Source organism: Schistosoma haematobium, chromosome 1 (genome assembly GCF_000699445.3).
Source record: "Schistosoma haematobium chromosome 1, whole genome shotgun sequence".
NCBI lineage: Eukaryota > Metazoa > Platyhelminthes > Trematoda > Strigeidida > Schistosomatidae > Schistosoma > Schistosoma haematobium.
In genome coordinates this window covers 31,646,229-31,662,321 of record NC_067196.1, presented here as the reverse complement: position 1 = coordinate 31,662,321, position 16,093 = coordinate 31,646,229, and the positions used below count along the sequence as shown (strand labels likewise).

At 28.5% G+C, this 16,093-nt stretch overlaps 1 protein-coding gene across 1 annotated transcript; it reads left to right on the top strand.

Annotated features, from left to right (window-relative positions):
* Nucleotides 1-8,902: 8,902 nt before the first annotated feature.
* Nucleotides 8,903-11,503, top strand: MS3_00007540 (uncharacterized protein; the record flags this gene model as incomplete). Its single annotated transcript, XM_012940965.3, has 1 exon — nt 8,903-11,503. The coding sequence occupies exon 1, from the start codon at nt 9,026-9,028 to the stop codon at nt 11,501-11,503; it is 2,478 nt and encodes an 825-aa protein (XP_012796419.2). The 5' UTR covers nt 8,903-9,025.
* Between the last annotated feature and the right edge of the window lie 4,590 nt (nt 11,504-16,093).

Sequence of the window (16,093 nt, the reverse complement as noted above, 5' to 3'; positions counted from 1 at the left end):
GAATTATAAGCATACTGATGGATAATCTCAAGTGTAATAGATTCGATTCGAAATAGAACAAAATCAAACCAAGTTCGTTGATCCATTTATTCACCAATATATAACTTGACAGATACCAGATTTTAGTATTAAACGTCCAAACTCTGATTCAGAAATGTTCACTTCTTAAATTAATTTTTAAAAAAAACACTTACAAACTTTCAATCAGTATTCTGATTAGAAACGGTTGTTAAGTTAATAAAATGGCTATACTCACTTTATGTTTTTTTTTCTAAGATAAATTTACTCTAATAAACTTGAAATAGAATCTATCAATTTCAACTTCCTTTATGATAGGAAATTGAAATTGTAAAGTAATGTGCTACAGTATTAAACAAGTGCCAACTTATAAGAGAATGTTTTGCAAAAAAAAACAACAAAGAAACAATAAATGTTATAAAATAAGGATTTATTATTAGTATAGTTCACTTAAATTAGTTTTATGGGTGTAACCTCTTTTCATAATGTATATACATCCGTAGTTACTTGTTTAACTACAAGTGAAGAAGTAAAATACTTGAACGATAGATAGATAGATGAAGAAATTTATTTATTTCATTTTTTAGAAGAACAAAAATGACAATTTTATGATTGAAATAAAAAGACAAAATTCAAATAGGTGCTATGAATTAAGGAAGTCAATGTAATAAAAACAAAAAGTTAACATGATATAATCATTTAATTAATGTGTAATATATATTTATTATACAATTTATATTATAATTTATAATTAAATGTATTTAGATTGTTTTATATTTGATCTACAATGTATACAAGTTTAACGGTATGTTGTTGTAGGGTTAGTGAAATGACTTTAAATTGTATAAATATATCAATCTACAATCCTTAGCATATGGTAACTTTTGAAAGATTGACTATTATAAGTTAATTTGTTTGTCTTAATCTTTCAAAGTAATTTATAATTGATTCATATAACTTACATTTGAATTTAGAATCAACGATTGATCAGCTTAGTTAAAAGTTTTTTTCTTATTTATTTTGTGTTTCTTATCAACCATAACTTTATCAGGTACATTTTTAGACAGTTTGTAACCTACTTTGTAAAATAGAAAGTCTGTTCATCAAGAGAATACTAGGCTACATTAAAAAGTCATCAAGCTGTTATGCTTTCTTGTCAAGTAAATACATTGTTTTTAGAGAAATCCTCGTCGAATAAAGTCGATTAATGGATAAAAATGAACATGTTGTTTGCTGTACATTGAAATGATTTGTATTTGAGAACAATGATACAACGTAGCATAAAACAATGTAACTCTGATTTGATGTTGATTTATTGAGATATGTCGCTAATGTGAAAATATACTAGCTATCAGTGAAATCAACCACTTATTCCAAAAAAGTTTATTCTTACTGAAATCCAGTTACCTTTAAACATACATCATTAGTAAAGTTACAAGTTATACGGGAACGGGTAAGATAGTTCTACGTAAAGTCTTATATGAAAAGACCAGCATAAATAACAAATGTTTTATCTTAATTATTGCGATAATAAGAGTAATAATGACAATAACTATAACTATGATTATCAGTAAGAACATCATGCTAAATAATAAAAATGAATGTTTAATTAGAAATAAAAAATGCTACGAGAGAGGGAGAACAAACCAGAACAAAAGGAATATACATTGTCAAAATTTGTTTAAGGAAATGACAATCTTACTGTAAGCAAATTTAAACAAAAGTGTCAAACATGTCCGCTTTTTTGCAAATAGATCAGATTTTTTATGTTCATTTCAATTGCCTTGACCACATAAATTAACTGTGTTATCTTGAGCACTCAGAACTTAATATATAACCTCATGAGATAAAATAAATTCATGTTAGTCTCCTCAATTCTTTGTTCTTACTCTATTCAAGATATTGAAGGGGATAAAATGTATGAAGTTTCTCAAAAACGCACTCAATATTATTAATAATAGTAAAGTTAATCAACCGTACACTGAATGGATGCAACTTCTAAGTAGGCACTGGTTTACAATACTGGTGCCCACTGATATTTCATGAATTAAAAGAATTTGAACTTATATCTTCAGATACAACTTAACCTACGTCCTCAATAAAGTTTTTTGTCTCTTGCTTCTTTTATCGATCTAATTTATAAGAGTATGAGTAATCAGAGAAATAGGAAAATCTATCCTTTTTTTACCTTACAAGGAATATGTATAAAATGAAATACAAATAAACATTCATAGTATTAAATATTCCCACATTTAGTGGATAACTTATATAAAGTATATCAAAATCTGCAAAAACGAGAAGTATTTATACAAGCTTTTTTGTTGTTGAGTCAGTACTTCTATAAAATTATGAAGTTGAAAACTAACTATCTGAATATCCTTTTTAACAGACGTAAGTAAGTATCATCCACAGGAAAATCGCCGAAGATTGGAAATAATTAGTAACTATTTCATCTTAGCTTCGGATTCAATGGATATTCATATACTCCAGACCTTCTCAATAAACATCATAACAATCAGCTGATAAATCAAAGCATCTATCACTACGTCAATACCGACTTAGTCACTGATAATATTCATGACTTACTAAGAACATTTTCGGGATATCTGTCTTAAAGCTGGAGATTAACATCTATTGGGACGAAATGATTTCAAGAATTTGTAAAAATCGGCTTAATTTAAAAACTAATCTTAACATGAACTAACAAAAGCTGGAGAACAGCAGCAACCCAAAAACATTTTTACAGTCATTTTCTCAACATTGTATCATGAATCAAATGGTGTACGAAATTGATCAATATAACCTACTGATCAATTTAGAAGCGACTTACCTACTACAAGGCTAACAAATCCTTATTTCAGTATTTTTTTAACTTAACATCTCAAAATATTTGTGCTGTTTAATTTCTAAACGTTCTGTTCATGATGTCAGATTACAGAGAGTACATATTTTGAACTACACAAGTTTTTTTTAATTTGGACTGCAAGTTCTATAGAAACGACAAAAAACATTGATAATGATTAATGTAACTGACTACATTTTGTGCATAGGTTTGGGAAAAACCAAAAACATCGTTGTATGTTCATAAATGGTCAATAATTTTGAATTTTAATGTTTGATCTTAACTATCATTTTGTCTATCCTATTCTTTAAGTTGTTCCTACTCAAGTATTTTACTTTTAAAACTGGAAATTGTTTCAATATATAGGGGTGTTATAAATCCCTTTTTAATTTATTGAAGGCTTCATCAACTGATCGACAGTATATTCACGTTTTCGTTAATACATAGGCGAATAGTTTCATAAACATTGACTACCGAGTATCTAGGATACATTTCAAATAAAACTATAAATCTCAAACTTTATATTTTAAAATGAAGGATTATTAATGTTTCATTCCAAAAACTAATCCCAGGAAATAAACAAAGGCAAAATATCAAAGACAAATCTGCATAAAATAAACTCACCAATCATGTTCACATATTGAATAGAGTCATCAATTATAATATGTAATCAAATCATGGTTTTCAGAGCGTACAAATACATTAACATTATTACGAGTATTATTTGAGGATCAGTAATTGAATATATCCTAGGTGTATTTCAATGATTCTAGTAGTCATTATCATAGATAACAGTAATTAAACTTGCCAGAGGGGTTTATACGAGTACTTTTGGTTAATTTTGAATGAATAGTTTTCATCAAAGTTTAATCAACCTAAATTTTTCACTTAGAAATCTCTCATAATTATCTGCTTTTAAAATTATGCTTTCAAAAAACCCCAACTTTAGGTAATGTAGTGAGAAGTAAAATTTCAACTACCTTACTACACTAGAGAAAATGTTTCTAACTTAATCTGATAAAAAAAGAAGAATTGAATGAAAGTAAGAAAAGTATCAATGCCAGATCAGATGTAGGAGACATTTCTGTTGTTAAAAACAAAAACAACAAAAAAATAGAATCTAAAGTTAACCTCCATGAAAAGATTAAAGAAAATGAATGAAAAAATTTTTTTGTAATTTTATACAGATTACTTTTTCTGAAAATTCAAAAAGAATGAAAATTAAATTTTTCTTTTCAATGTATTTTCTCGTTTACAATAATTATCTAACTAATCTCAGTCATTTTATCCATATAAATTATGATAATATATATTACTATGAATCTTTTGTCATTAAAATAATTGGAAATAAACTAGTTAATTATAATAATTAAAGAGATATGAAATAATAATGATTTCAACATGAATAGATCATATAATTAAGTAAACGAATGAAACGAGATAATTAAAAGGTAATAGAATATATGTAAAATAAGTATGAAAGATAAACTACGTATTTATACATATTTAAAAATATAAAATATAAAGCAAATAAGAAGGGGTTTTGTGGAGATTGTAGTAATTTCAACAGTTGAGATCATGAGTCACTTGAAGCTATTAATCAACATATGCTCACTAGTGACTGGCTTCAAGAGGTATTTCCTGGAGTTCTAGTGAGAAACAGTAACCAGTGGAATTCAACCGGATCAGTCGTGAGATAGGAACTCAATGATGACAATTGTGTTTCGCTCAATTTCGTGGATTAGTTGAAGTTAGACATTAACACCGTTAAATGCCTGGTTCAGTGGTCTAGTTGATTAAGCGCCTGGCGCGAGACTGATATGTCCAGGGTTCGAATCTCGCCGAGGGCGGGATCGTGGATGCGCACTACTGAGGAGTCCCACAATCGGACGAAATGGCCGTCCAGTGCATCCAGGTTTTCCATGGTGGTCTAGCTTCAATTGACTCATGATCTCAACTGTTGAAATAACCTTATAAGCATATTTATGCAAATTTTAATCAATAAATTACCTTTACTTTTTCTTCAGTAATCCTCAAATTCAAACTTGTACTAAACTGTAGAAACATGTAAATTTTAATCTACTTATATTTACTATCATTGAAAAGGAATAGTTCATTCTTTTAAATAATAATTAATTACTTTTTATCAAGGTGAACATTTGTAATGATGTTGTTTACATGAGACGTTTTTCAAAAGAAAAACAAAACTGTCATAATTAAGGCAATAGGTCATTGATAATAAACAAAACTCTTTCTCATAAATGGGAAATATAATCGATCAATGATAATCTTATATGTGATCGTTTGTTAATGCAATCTATTATGTAATAAATGCATTTTATGATGAATTGATAGCAGTGGATATATACAACCTCTAAGTGACTGAATCAAAATTTACTTGAGTACAAAAACTAGCTACCTTCTGTTGTATATATTCAATGAGTAAACTCTTTTAATGAAACTAGGATTATTCTACTTCAAGGCGGTTAAGGTAAGAAATAACAATGATGATATGTTTGATGTCAGTAATATTAATAAATACGTTATGAAAATATTAACGAATGGATTAATACTAAAGTGGTGAGCGTTTTAAAAACTGTGCATGAAGTGTTACGCGGTACCACAGAATTAGTTATGTGAATAGGCAAAATTTAAACACAATGGCAGAAAAGATGCAAGATTTGAATATCAGATATTATAACAAGTCATGGAAATACAATTAGAATTCATTTGAACTAGAATTTTGATCCTTTGATGTTAGCACAGGCAAATAGCTTAGTGATACGTGATTAAATGAAGCATGAAGATGTACTTAGTGGGAAGAAGAGATAAAAGTAGAAATCGAAGTTATTTACTAGTTCCTTCTTCTTAACAAGAGTGGAAAACACTATTTAGAAATTTTATACGATACAGATGACTTGTATCATCAAAGGTTCTGTTTAGTGTATGAAACGAGTTAGGCACTACGCGATTTTTCAAGACTTATTTTTATTATTGTCAAGAAAACTGGTTTTACAGTAAAGTTTTCAGAAAATGAATGATCAGTCATAAAAATTGTCATTTTTTAAATATTTGTAAATCAAATTGACGGTTATATGCATAAACTTACAGTGATGTTTAGATCAAATATTCACTTCACTATTTCCAAGAAATATTATTTATGTCCTCCTCCTCATTATTATTATTATTATTATTATTATCATATCCTGAATAAATATTGCACTGAAGAAAATCAATGTTATATTGAATAAGATAGCAAACAAGAAATCATAATGAGTTAAAAATATAAATATGCATTTTCAGCCCATCCTATCAATTTAGGTCATAAACCGACAGTTTAGTAACTACTGAAAATAAAGTAGTACAGCATATGTATTTCATCATAGTTTATAACCTCTCAGTGATATACTATTAAGATGATATTGTACTAACTATTAATATTAAATGTTTTGAAAATCAGTACAGTATAAGACTTTGAATATGCATTTTTAAAAGATCATAAAATAAGGTTAATCAGGTTTTTATTACATTTCATTATCAATAGTTCTGAAGATTTCATTAGGTAACAATATTTTAATAGTTGAGATCATGAGTCAATTGAAGCTAGACCACCATGGAAAACCTGGATGCACTGGACGACCGTTTCGTCCTAGTATGGGACTCCTCAGCGAAGTCAAATATTTCAATAGTTGAGATCATGAGAAAATTGAAGCTAGACCACTATGAAAAACCTGGAAGTACTATAATATCCATAAGAATCCCTTCTGATATTAATAATATTCCTAATAATCAAGAAATTTAAAGGTTTTCTTTTTTTAGATATTGAGAAATTAAATGTCATTCATTTTTTGAAATTACTTTATGCACTTTTATTTTTCTTTAATTAATCAATGTTAACTTTCACAAATAATATAGTCGCTTCAAGGATGACATATTATGATTTTTATCCTTTCTTATATTATTCATATAAACATTTATGACAAGTATATGCATATGATTATTTCACTAGGAAACTAACATGATTATATTGTAGAAAATGCATGAATTAATCCATATAGAAATGATATCTTCTTCATAGTTTCTTATATAGAAGAAGATATTTTATGTAATTAAATGAAGGAAAGAAAGAACAAACATAATTGTTAATAACATACGTTGTTAGCATTGAAAAAAAAGAAAGAGAATTAATTTACCTGAGTTTATTGAAGCCTAAATTTCGTTTCATTTAATTTAATTTAATCATAAGATATACCAGAAAATAATAAGACAATTTTAAATTGAACCAATATAGGTCATTATTGAAAGGTTTACAATTATAACGTATATAGGTAACAAGTAAAAGATAAATGAAAGTGAAGTTATTTTCTCTTCAGTTTAAATTCTGGCTTGTATACGAAGTTGTTTTTTTTTCTCTTAGAGATGAACATTTTTCTTTTGAGAAATTGATGTGTACAAATGTTTAGCGGAAATAGTCAAATGATTATATTCCTTTATATAATTATTCTAGAACATCACAAGGAGTGTTCACAAAAAAACAAAATAACTTGAATGTTAATTTGATCTTTTTATTTTGTCCTATTTTGTCACTTCTTTGAAAAATAACTCTTTATTACTGTTGAAATTAAAATGAATATAAAAATTTTAGTATGCTGATTTACATTTACTAGAATGAAAAAAAATGTTCAAACTTTATTTTGTATTGGTTGTTTGAAACATCCCAATGATGTTTAAGAATGTGATTGATCAGTCTTATGTTGGCATATGTGCATCTTGTTTAGATTGCCTCGATATTGCCTTGAATCACTAGTATTATACGCAGAGATGGATGGTGGCTAGCAGTAGAATCCAGGACACACGTTTCGTCCTATCTGAGTCTCGTCAACTGGATGTACCTGTATTTCAGGATTGATGTTTACTCTATTACTCGAACCTAGTGCTGTTTACTTTGAACGTCATCGAGTTATCTACTTAGCTGATAAGTCCCAATCCACCTTTGTTTATAATCGTTTTGACTGAAGGCAATATCGAGGCAATCCAAACAAGATGCACATATGCCAATAACAGACTGATCAATTACAGTCCCAAACCAGTGGAATGATTCAAACAACCAATGTAAAAATGAATCGAAATTTCGCTCCACTGTACAAGCTAGTGGTTGTCTGGACTCAGTGGGTAAGCGGATAATACTATGGCGTTTAAAGTAAACGGTACTGGGTTTGAGATCTAGAGTGAAAATTAATCCTGAGATGCAGGTACATCCAGTTGACGAGTACTACATAAGACGAAACGTGCGTTCTGGATTCTACCTCTAGCCACCATCCATCTATGCTTACAATTTTGAAAATATTTTCCAAACGCCTACAATAACGAAAGATTGCAGATAACTATGATTTCTAAAAACACAACATCAAATTAGGCGATACTTAAGGAGATTTTATATAACCTGAAGATAGTATTCATCAGTGAATGAAGTCAACAGATGATCCGTTGGTAAACAGTACAAACTAAACTACTGTTCTTCCCATATATATATCCCGACATCACTTTGTCATTAAAGTTTTACAGCTACATTTAATAACTGACATTTTATTGAGTAAATATCTTATTTGGTTTCAGTTCCCAAACTAACTTAAATTTAGAAAGAAAGTTGTAGGAAAATTTGTGAAGACTTGAAGTATAAATGAAATTCTTTGTAGATCTTTATTTCAAGTTGATCTACTCATGTAAGTTGATCAAATTTCAACTTAAGTTCAGTTTAATTGGGATTCAGTTTTGTCTATTAAGTTGACCACTGTTTGTTTTAAAGCTTATATTTATTTATCATCTGTGAATACGTTGTCTAGCTAGGTATTTATACGATATATATCTTTAAAACCCACTTATAAAATTCAATTCTTTTAATGTCCAATAATCATTTTGAAATTTCATCACTCAACCAATCATCTACTAGTTAGAATATTTAACTGATATCTGATTGGTGTAAAATTTATCATGGAAATGGAATTATTATTTAAATAGCTCAGGTAAATGTACAAATATTTTGTAAATTAAAAGTACTTGAAATATGCTGCTTTTACATTTAAATGTAGTTTGGTTTTCACTAATACAAAAGAACGTAATTTATAAGATTTCGTTGTATATAACTTAACAGAAAGCATATTATTGATGAAGGAATGTATTATTCACAATTTTATGGCAGAATATTTATTTAATCAATTGAATCTTTTTGACTTCATAACACTTACACTGGAATTTGAGAACAAAGAAATTTTAATTATTCGTCTTATAATATTAATTTTAACTGTCAAGATGCTTTATACAACATCATTAATGAAAGTGATTCCACAGACTCCTAAAAATATTGAATCAGATAAATTCATATTTTCTTCAACTCCAGAAATTTCACATGGAACAAATCGAAGTCGTGATTTTTTCGGTTTAATAAAAAGGCGTCCAACTAATGAAAAAAGTATTTATTCACGTCATCCACTGTATCATCATGCTCCACATTGTCGTCATCAACAACAACATCAACGTTATCATAGTCATCTACGTAAACAATGTCCATATCGATGTATAACTCATAAACCTAGTACATCAAAATCTCAAATGGCAATTCACAAATCAATAAGTAAGCAACTTTCTTTACCAGTTGAATATACAGATGAGCAAAAATCATTTTATTCTTCTACTGGATTATTACAGACTCATTCTATTATGGATGATGATATTGAGTCTGGATTAAATATACATGACGATGATTTGCATTCCTGTGTAAGTATACATAAATCCAATATAACAATTGAGAGACCGAATTCCTATCACTCAGGTAGTTCTTCTACTTCTTTAACCTCATGTTTAAGATGCCTAAATTCAGGCCAAACTGTATCATCTCATACAAAAGCTGTTGATGAAATAAACTATGATTCAGAACCACAATGTTCACGTAATTCTGTTACATCAAATATATCAAAGTTAAAATATTTTGATGATACAGATACAAGTAATTTATTTGTAAATGTACAGAAAGATACATTTAAAGATCGTCTACTTTATTTTCCTACAATAAGTAATCAATTAATGTTGACAAATCCTACTAAACGTCCATTTTATTCTAATCATAATAATTCTGATGAGATTGAAAAATATGATAGTACTAGTGCAATTGATGCTAAATTTTCACTACCAAAAAAAGAATTGAAATTTGCTGTACCAGAATTTTTAATGCCCATTATAGATCGTCGTACATCATCACAAATATTTAATGTTAAACAAATATCGGCATCAACATTAAATATTGAAAATAAATTGTTGAAAAGACGAAAAACTATTAAAGAACGTTTCAAACAATTACACAGTGATTATGATGGTAGTAAATTTTGGAATAAATTAAATAAAAATTTTAAAATGAATAAAGTTAAAAACTTGTCCAATACTAGATCAAGATCAAGTATGGCTATTTCCATGGATTATACACATCATAAAGATTCTGTTTCACGATCTAGTATTACATCATGTGATGATTGTAGACGTATTACCATTAATGTAAGTGGTTTAAAATTTGAAACATGGCTAACTGTACTTGAACGTCATCCAACCACTTTATTAGGTGATTACAATAAACGTAAACCATTCTATGATGAATATCGTAAAGAATATTTTTTCGATAGGCATAGGCCTAGTTTTGAAGCAATATTTAATTATTATCAATATGGTGGTCGATTAAAACGACCAGCTACAGTATCTGATGATGTCTTTCTTACTGAATTAGAATTTTTTCAAATTGAATCTGAAGCATTAGATGTATATAAAAAAAATGAAGGTTATGTACCGGATATTATTGTTTTACCAGAAAATTTAATAAAACGTAAATTATGGATGTTATTTGAATATCCAGAAACATCTATCTTAGCATTTACCTTTTCAATGGCATCATTTATTTTTACTGTTATTTCTATTATATTATTTTGTATTGAAACATTACCAGTATATGCTCAAACACATTGTGAACCTGGAACAAGACCAAATTTTCGTGATCCATTTTTTATTATTGAAACATTATGTACATTTTGGTTTACTATAGAAATTTTTATACGTTTTATTAGTTGTCCAAGTCAAAAAATATTTATTAAAGATATTAAAAATTTAATTGATTTAGCTGCAATTGTACCATATTATATAACATTATTCAATGTTTTAATAACATTTAGTTGTGAAGGAGCAAAAAATAGTGCTAGTTTAGCATTTCTACGTGTAATACGTTTAATTCGAGTATTTAAATTAACAAAACATTCATCTGGTTTACAAGTACTTGTATTAACTTTTAAAGAAAGTATTGAAGGATTAAGTTTATTTCTTGTTGCATTTATTGTTTGTATATTAGTATTTTCTAGTACAATTTATTATGTAGAAATTGATAGAAAAGGTTCACAAATTGAAAGTATACCAGATGCATTTTGGTGGGCTGTCATTACAATGTGTACTGTTGGTTATGGTGATAAAGTACCAAAAGGACCATTAGGAAAAGTTGTTGGTAGTATATGCGCTGTAGCTGGTGTATTAACATTAGCTATACCAGTACCAATTATTACGGAAAATTTCAATAAATTTTATGCTCATAAAACCGGTCGTGGTAGAAGATGAATTAATTTAGCATAATCTTTTTTCTTTATATTTTATGTATATTATTTGTATATTTCATTCAATTAATACAAATCATTTATAGATAACCTTACCATTCATAATTTTATCAAATTAGTTGTATCATTTTCATTCATTTAACCTTATTGTTACTAACAGTCTGTCTTTGACGATTAATTTCTTTTTTGTTTTGTTTTTAAATATTAAATCAACCAGTCACAATTCCATAAATACACATTCAAAGTATCATCTCATGTTTACAAAACGTCAACACTATTCCTCAGTTTGTTACTATTATTTCTACAAATGAATAAAATAGTCATAATAACTAAGATATAATTCAATTTGAATTTACTTTTCTTTTCTATCACTTCCATAAGTAGTATTTTTTGTTGTTGAATAATTCATGTATAGAATTTCAAACTGCGAATAACCTTCTAGCTTTCTTAACCGAAAAACAAACATTTGTACACATTTATTACATAATATCATGAATCAATGTAAACATTATGTAATATAGTATTCATTAGAAAGCAGATTGAATAGTATAGATTCATTGTAAATGATTACAGGACTTATTATATATACATACAACAAATTATATTTTTATAATGATGAAACTGTTATAGATGAACTTGTATTGTACCATAAATTATACTCAAGTTTATCTTATGAAATAATGTTTTTTTATTTGAAAATAAATGATTACATAACTTCTTCAGACGTTTAATAAAACGATGAATTGACTGAAAAAATATTTTTTACAATTAGTGTCAGAAGGAGTTTTGTGAATATTATAGTAGTTTTATTGGTTGGGATCATAAGTAAATTGAAGCTAGACCACCATGGAAGACCTGGAAGTACCAGACAGCCGTTTCGTCCTATTGTGGGACTCCTCAGCAGTGCGCATCCACGACCCCGCACCCCTCGAGACTCGAACCCAGGACCTATCAGTCTCGTGTGCGAATGCTTAACCTCTATACCACTGAACCAGGCATTCAACAGTGTTGATGTTTAACTTCAACTAGTCCACGAAATTGAGCGAAACATCCACAATTGTCATCAGTGAGTTACTATCTCACGACTGATCCGGTTGAATTCCACTGGTTACTGTTTCTCACTAGAACTCCAGGAAATACCTCTTGAAGCCAGTCACTAGTGAGCATATGTTAATTAGTATCAGAAGGGGTTTTGTGGATATCATAGTAATTTTAATAGTTAAGATCAATTAGTTTCACATCATGGCTTTCATTTAGTGGTAGTGTTATGTGTTAATTATACAGTATCATAGTGAATAAAAAATAATGTTAAGTCATTGAAAGGAAGGGGGTTGTGATGATCAATGCAGTTATTTGTAAAAATTTAACTAAATAGTTGCTATGTTACATAATATTTTGATGAAAGGTCAGTATTTTTGTAACTATGCCGGAATTACAAAACGCATATTAAAAATATGTAAATATGTAAAAGTAGAAGAAATTAGAAAATTGTCTGAATATTTTTAGAAGGATTGTGTTAATATAAATTCGGCGAAAATTCATTCCTGTATCGATGGCCACGTTTGATAGAATATATTATATATCACTACAGAAATGAGTATATTGTCCAACTACAGATTTTTTATGTATCTCTTCTCTTGATGTCCCATCTACTCTTCTTGTTAAGAGGATATTTGGAAACGATATACTGTTACTCTGTTCTTTAAGCGTAAATATAATAGATAGATCAATGTCCTTAAATTTATTAGGCAAATGTCCCTTTCATTCTTGTCTTCTAATAATATGAAAGGATAATCTATATAACAGCCACGTTAGTCCACACTACAAGTTTCTTAAATTTACTCTTATCATTCAAAAGGACCTTCGTTCTATTTAAATAGTTTTATTTATCCATGTGAACTACACCATAACCTTAGTCTGATTTTGAGATTAACAAATTGTCGCCAATTTTAAGTCTCATTGATGCTTCATTGTTTTTTGTCCAAAATCTGTTCCATCTGTACATTTTTTTGAGTAGCTAAAGTAACAGTCCACTAGTATTGATTTTAATCTTATAAAATCATCTGATAGAATTACTAGTTCTACCGTTTGCGCACGTTTTTCGAATGGAATTTTAACATCAATTTCATGAACTGGTTTCTTCAAGTCACAAAGCTTGCAACCTAGTGACAAAGCTTCGAACTTAGTCTCATTGAGATTAACACCGGAAACACTGTGCATGTACTGACCTGGATTAGAAGGAAATTTCATGTCTGGAATCTTTTTGTCTAGGATTTTATTAGTTTTAGTACGTTTCTTTTTTTTGTGAATCAACCACCATCCTTCTGAGGTCCAAAAATTTTTGTTTTAAGTTATTAAGAAGCTCTTTAACGACATACACTATCTGACATTTTGTAGCATTACACTAGTATATGAATTTAGCCAATAGATTTGATTTAGTGCCTAAAGATAGAAGTCTTTCCATTTGTTCGAACGATGAGAAGATTTCTAGAATATATTTGGATACAAATTGGTTTCCATGTAATCCTTTATAAAATCTATGATGAAAAACTGAATGAAAGGAAATTTATTCTCTCTGTTCGTCTGTTTTTTTTTTAAATCGATTATCAGTAGTAACATCAGTAGTGTAGTCAAATTAAGTTTAGTTGTCATAGTTAAATTAATCAAATAATACTTTTCAAATGAACAACAATTAGAATACAAAACAAATAATTAGGAAATTGTATTTTCTATTAGTGAACTAAAATGCATACAAACTACTTAGTGACAAAATAAAATGTGATAAATTCTATTTGAAACAATCTATAACTCTGTGAAATAAGTTTTTTGTAGATTAGTCATCAACTATGTGACTATTAACTTTCAATCTTTTACACTATTTCATATGTTATCAAGTAAAGTCTTGTTTGAATGGTAGAATTAGTTTTTATCCTTAATTTAAAACCACCATTTTCCTAAGTTAATTTGGTAGCAAGAATAATTCAAGGATATTGTTCTTTATCAATACTTTAAAATCTTGTGTAACCAAGATCCTACGAAAAAAAAATGTATTTCTTTCCAAAAACCTAAAATATCGCAGAGTGTAATTACTACTTATCAACTTAGTAATAACATAAAAGTGCAATTGTTTATTTACTTGAAAAAGGAATACACTGAAAATTAATAATGAATTATATGAATTTTGAGTTTGACTGGAAGCGGCCTCATTTATCTTTTTTTTGTTTTTATTTTGAGAATAATAAATAGTACACTAAGATTTATGCTATAAGATTCTTTATTAATGATTAATAGTGTTAGTAAATCTTTATACAGAGAAGCTGACTACATTTGACGATGGATAAAAATATCTGAACATATTCAGTTTAATACATGGGAATAAATGCATCATTATTGTAGAGATGAGACTTAGAAAATATTATGCATCATTATCAAAAACTAGCAAATATTTAGAGAAACATTTATCCATAGTTATTTGGCATCGTTACTGGTTATTACTGATTTTTCTAATAATAGTATACTGACAGGTAAAATGATTTAGTGGAATTCGTCTAAAACAATTTTTGTATCATTGTTAACTTTGTTGATGATATTAAAGTAACTGTATACTTGAGATATGTAGATAGAAATGTAATAAAAAAACGTAAGTATTTTTTTTTCCATATTTATAGTTTATATCATGAACCAACGTCAGCTAGAATATCGTTAGAAAAGTGGAAACAACTGGACTGTTATTTCGTTCTTATATGACAGAAATCCTGGCTGACAAGTCTGTTTCGTGTTAGGAGTAAAACAGATACCTACCAAAAAAGCGAAAAATGTTTTATGTATATCATAAAGGTCTTGGCTTTTGCTCGATGGAGAAAGAGCTGCTTCGTGTTTTCTTAATTCTATCAGTTATCTGGTTAACATTAATCCATTATAAAATGTACAGACTGAACAGTTCCAATAAACCGCCTGTGTTAATCATAATTATCTGTTAACTATTTAAAGGACGTCATAACTTTGGTTGATCAGAAGCTTTGGCTATTTAGCTTAAAATAAAGGTTCTGGCATATAATAGACGTTGTCAAAATTAATCTACAAAACAATAAAAACTTGTGTGTGTTTAAGCAATTTGTCATATTGGACTTATTTATTTTTCCTGTGAATACGTCATTCTCGTAAAATTGACTCGAAATTCATCAATATCAATGTTAAATCAAATGGAGTCTTATAATTGCCGAAAAAGACATATAGTATCTTGACTTTTGTGGTTTGGGCGTAAAATATGAAACAGACACGTTACGATCCCATTTGTAAAGTATGTTTCTACATGATGATGTTATACTTACTGATTTACCTGATTACAGATGGGCGAAAATCTACTGGAAAATAAACCAATAAAACTTTACCATCTTGTGACAGATCAACGTAATTTAAATTTTGGTTAAGATCAAGAATCGATCCATTTTAGACCATCATTGAAAACCTGGAAATACTGGACGGTCATTTCGTCTCAGTATGAAACTCCTTAGCAGTGCACATGCACGATTCCGAACATGGGACTCTAACTCTGGATCTTCGATTTCGTGCGATAACGTCTGACTTCCAGACC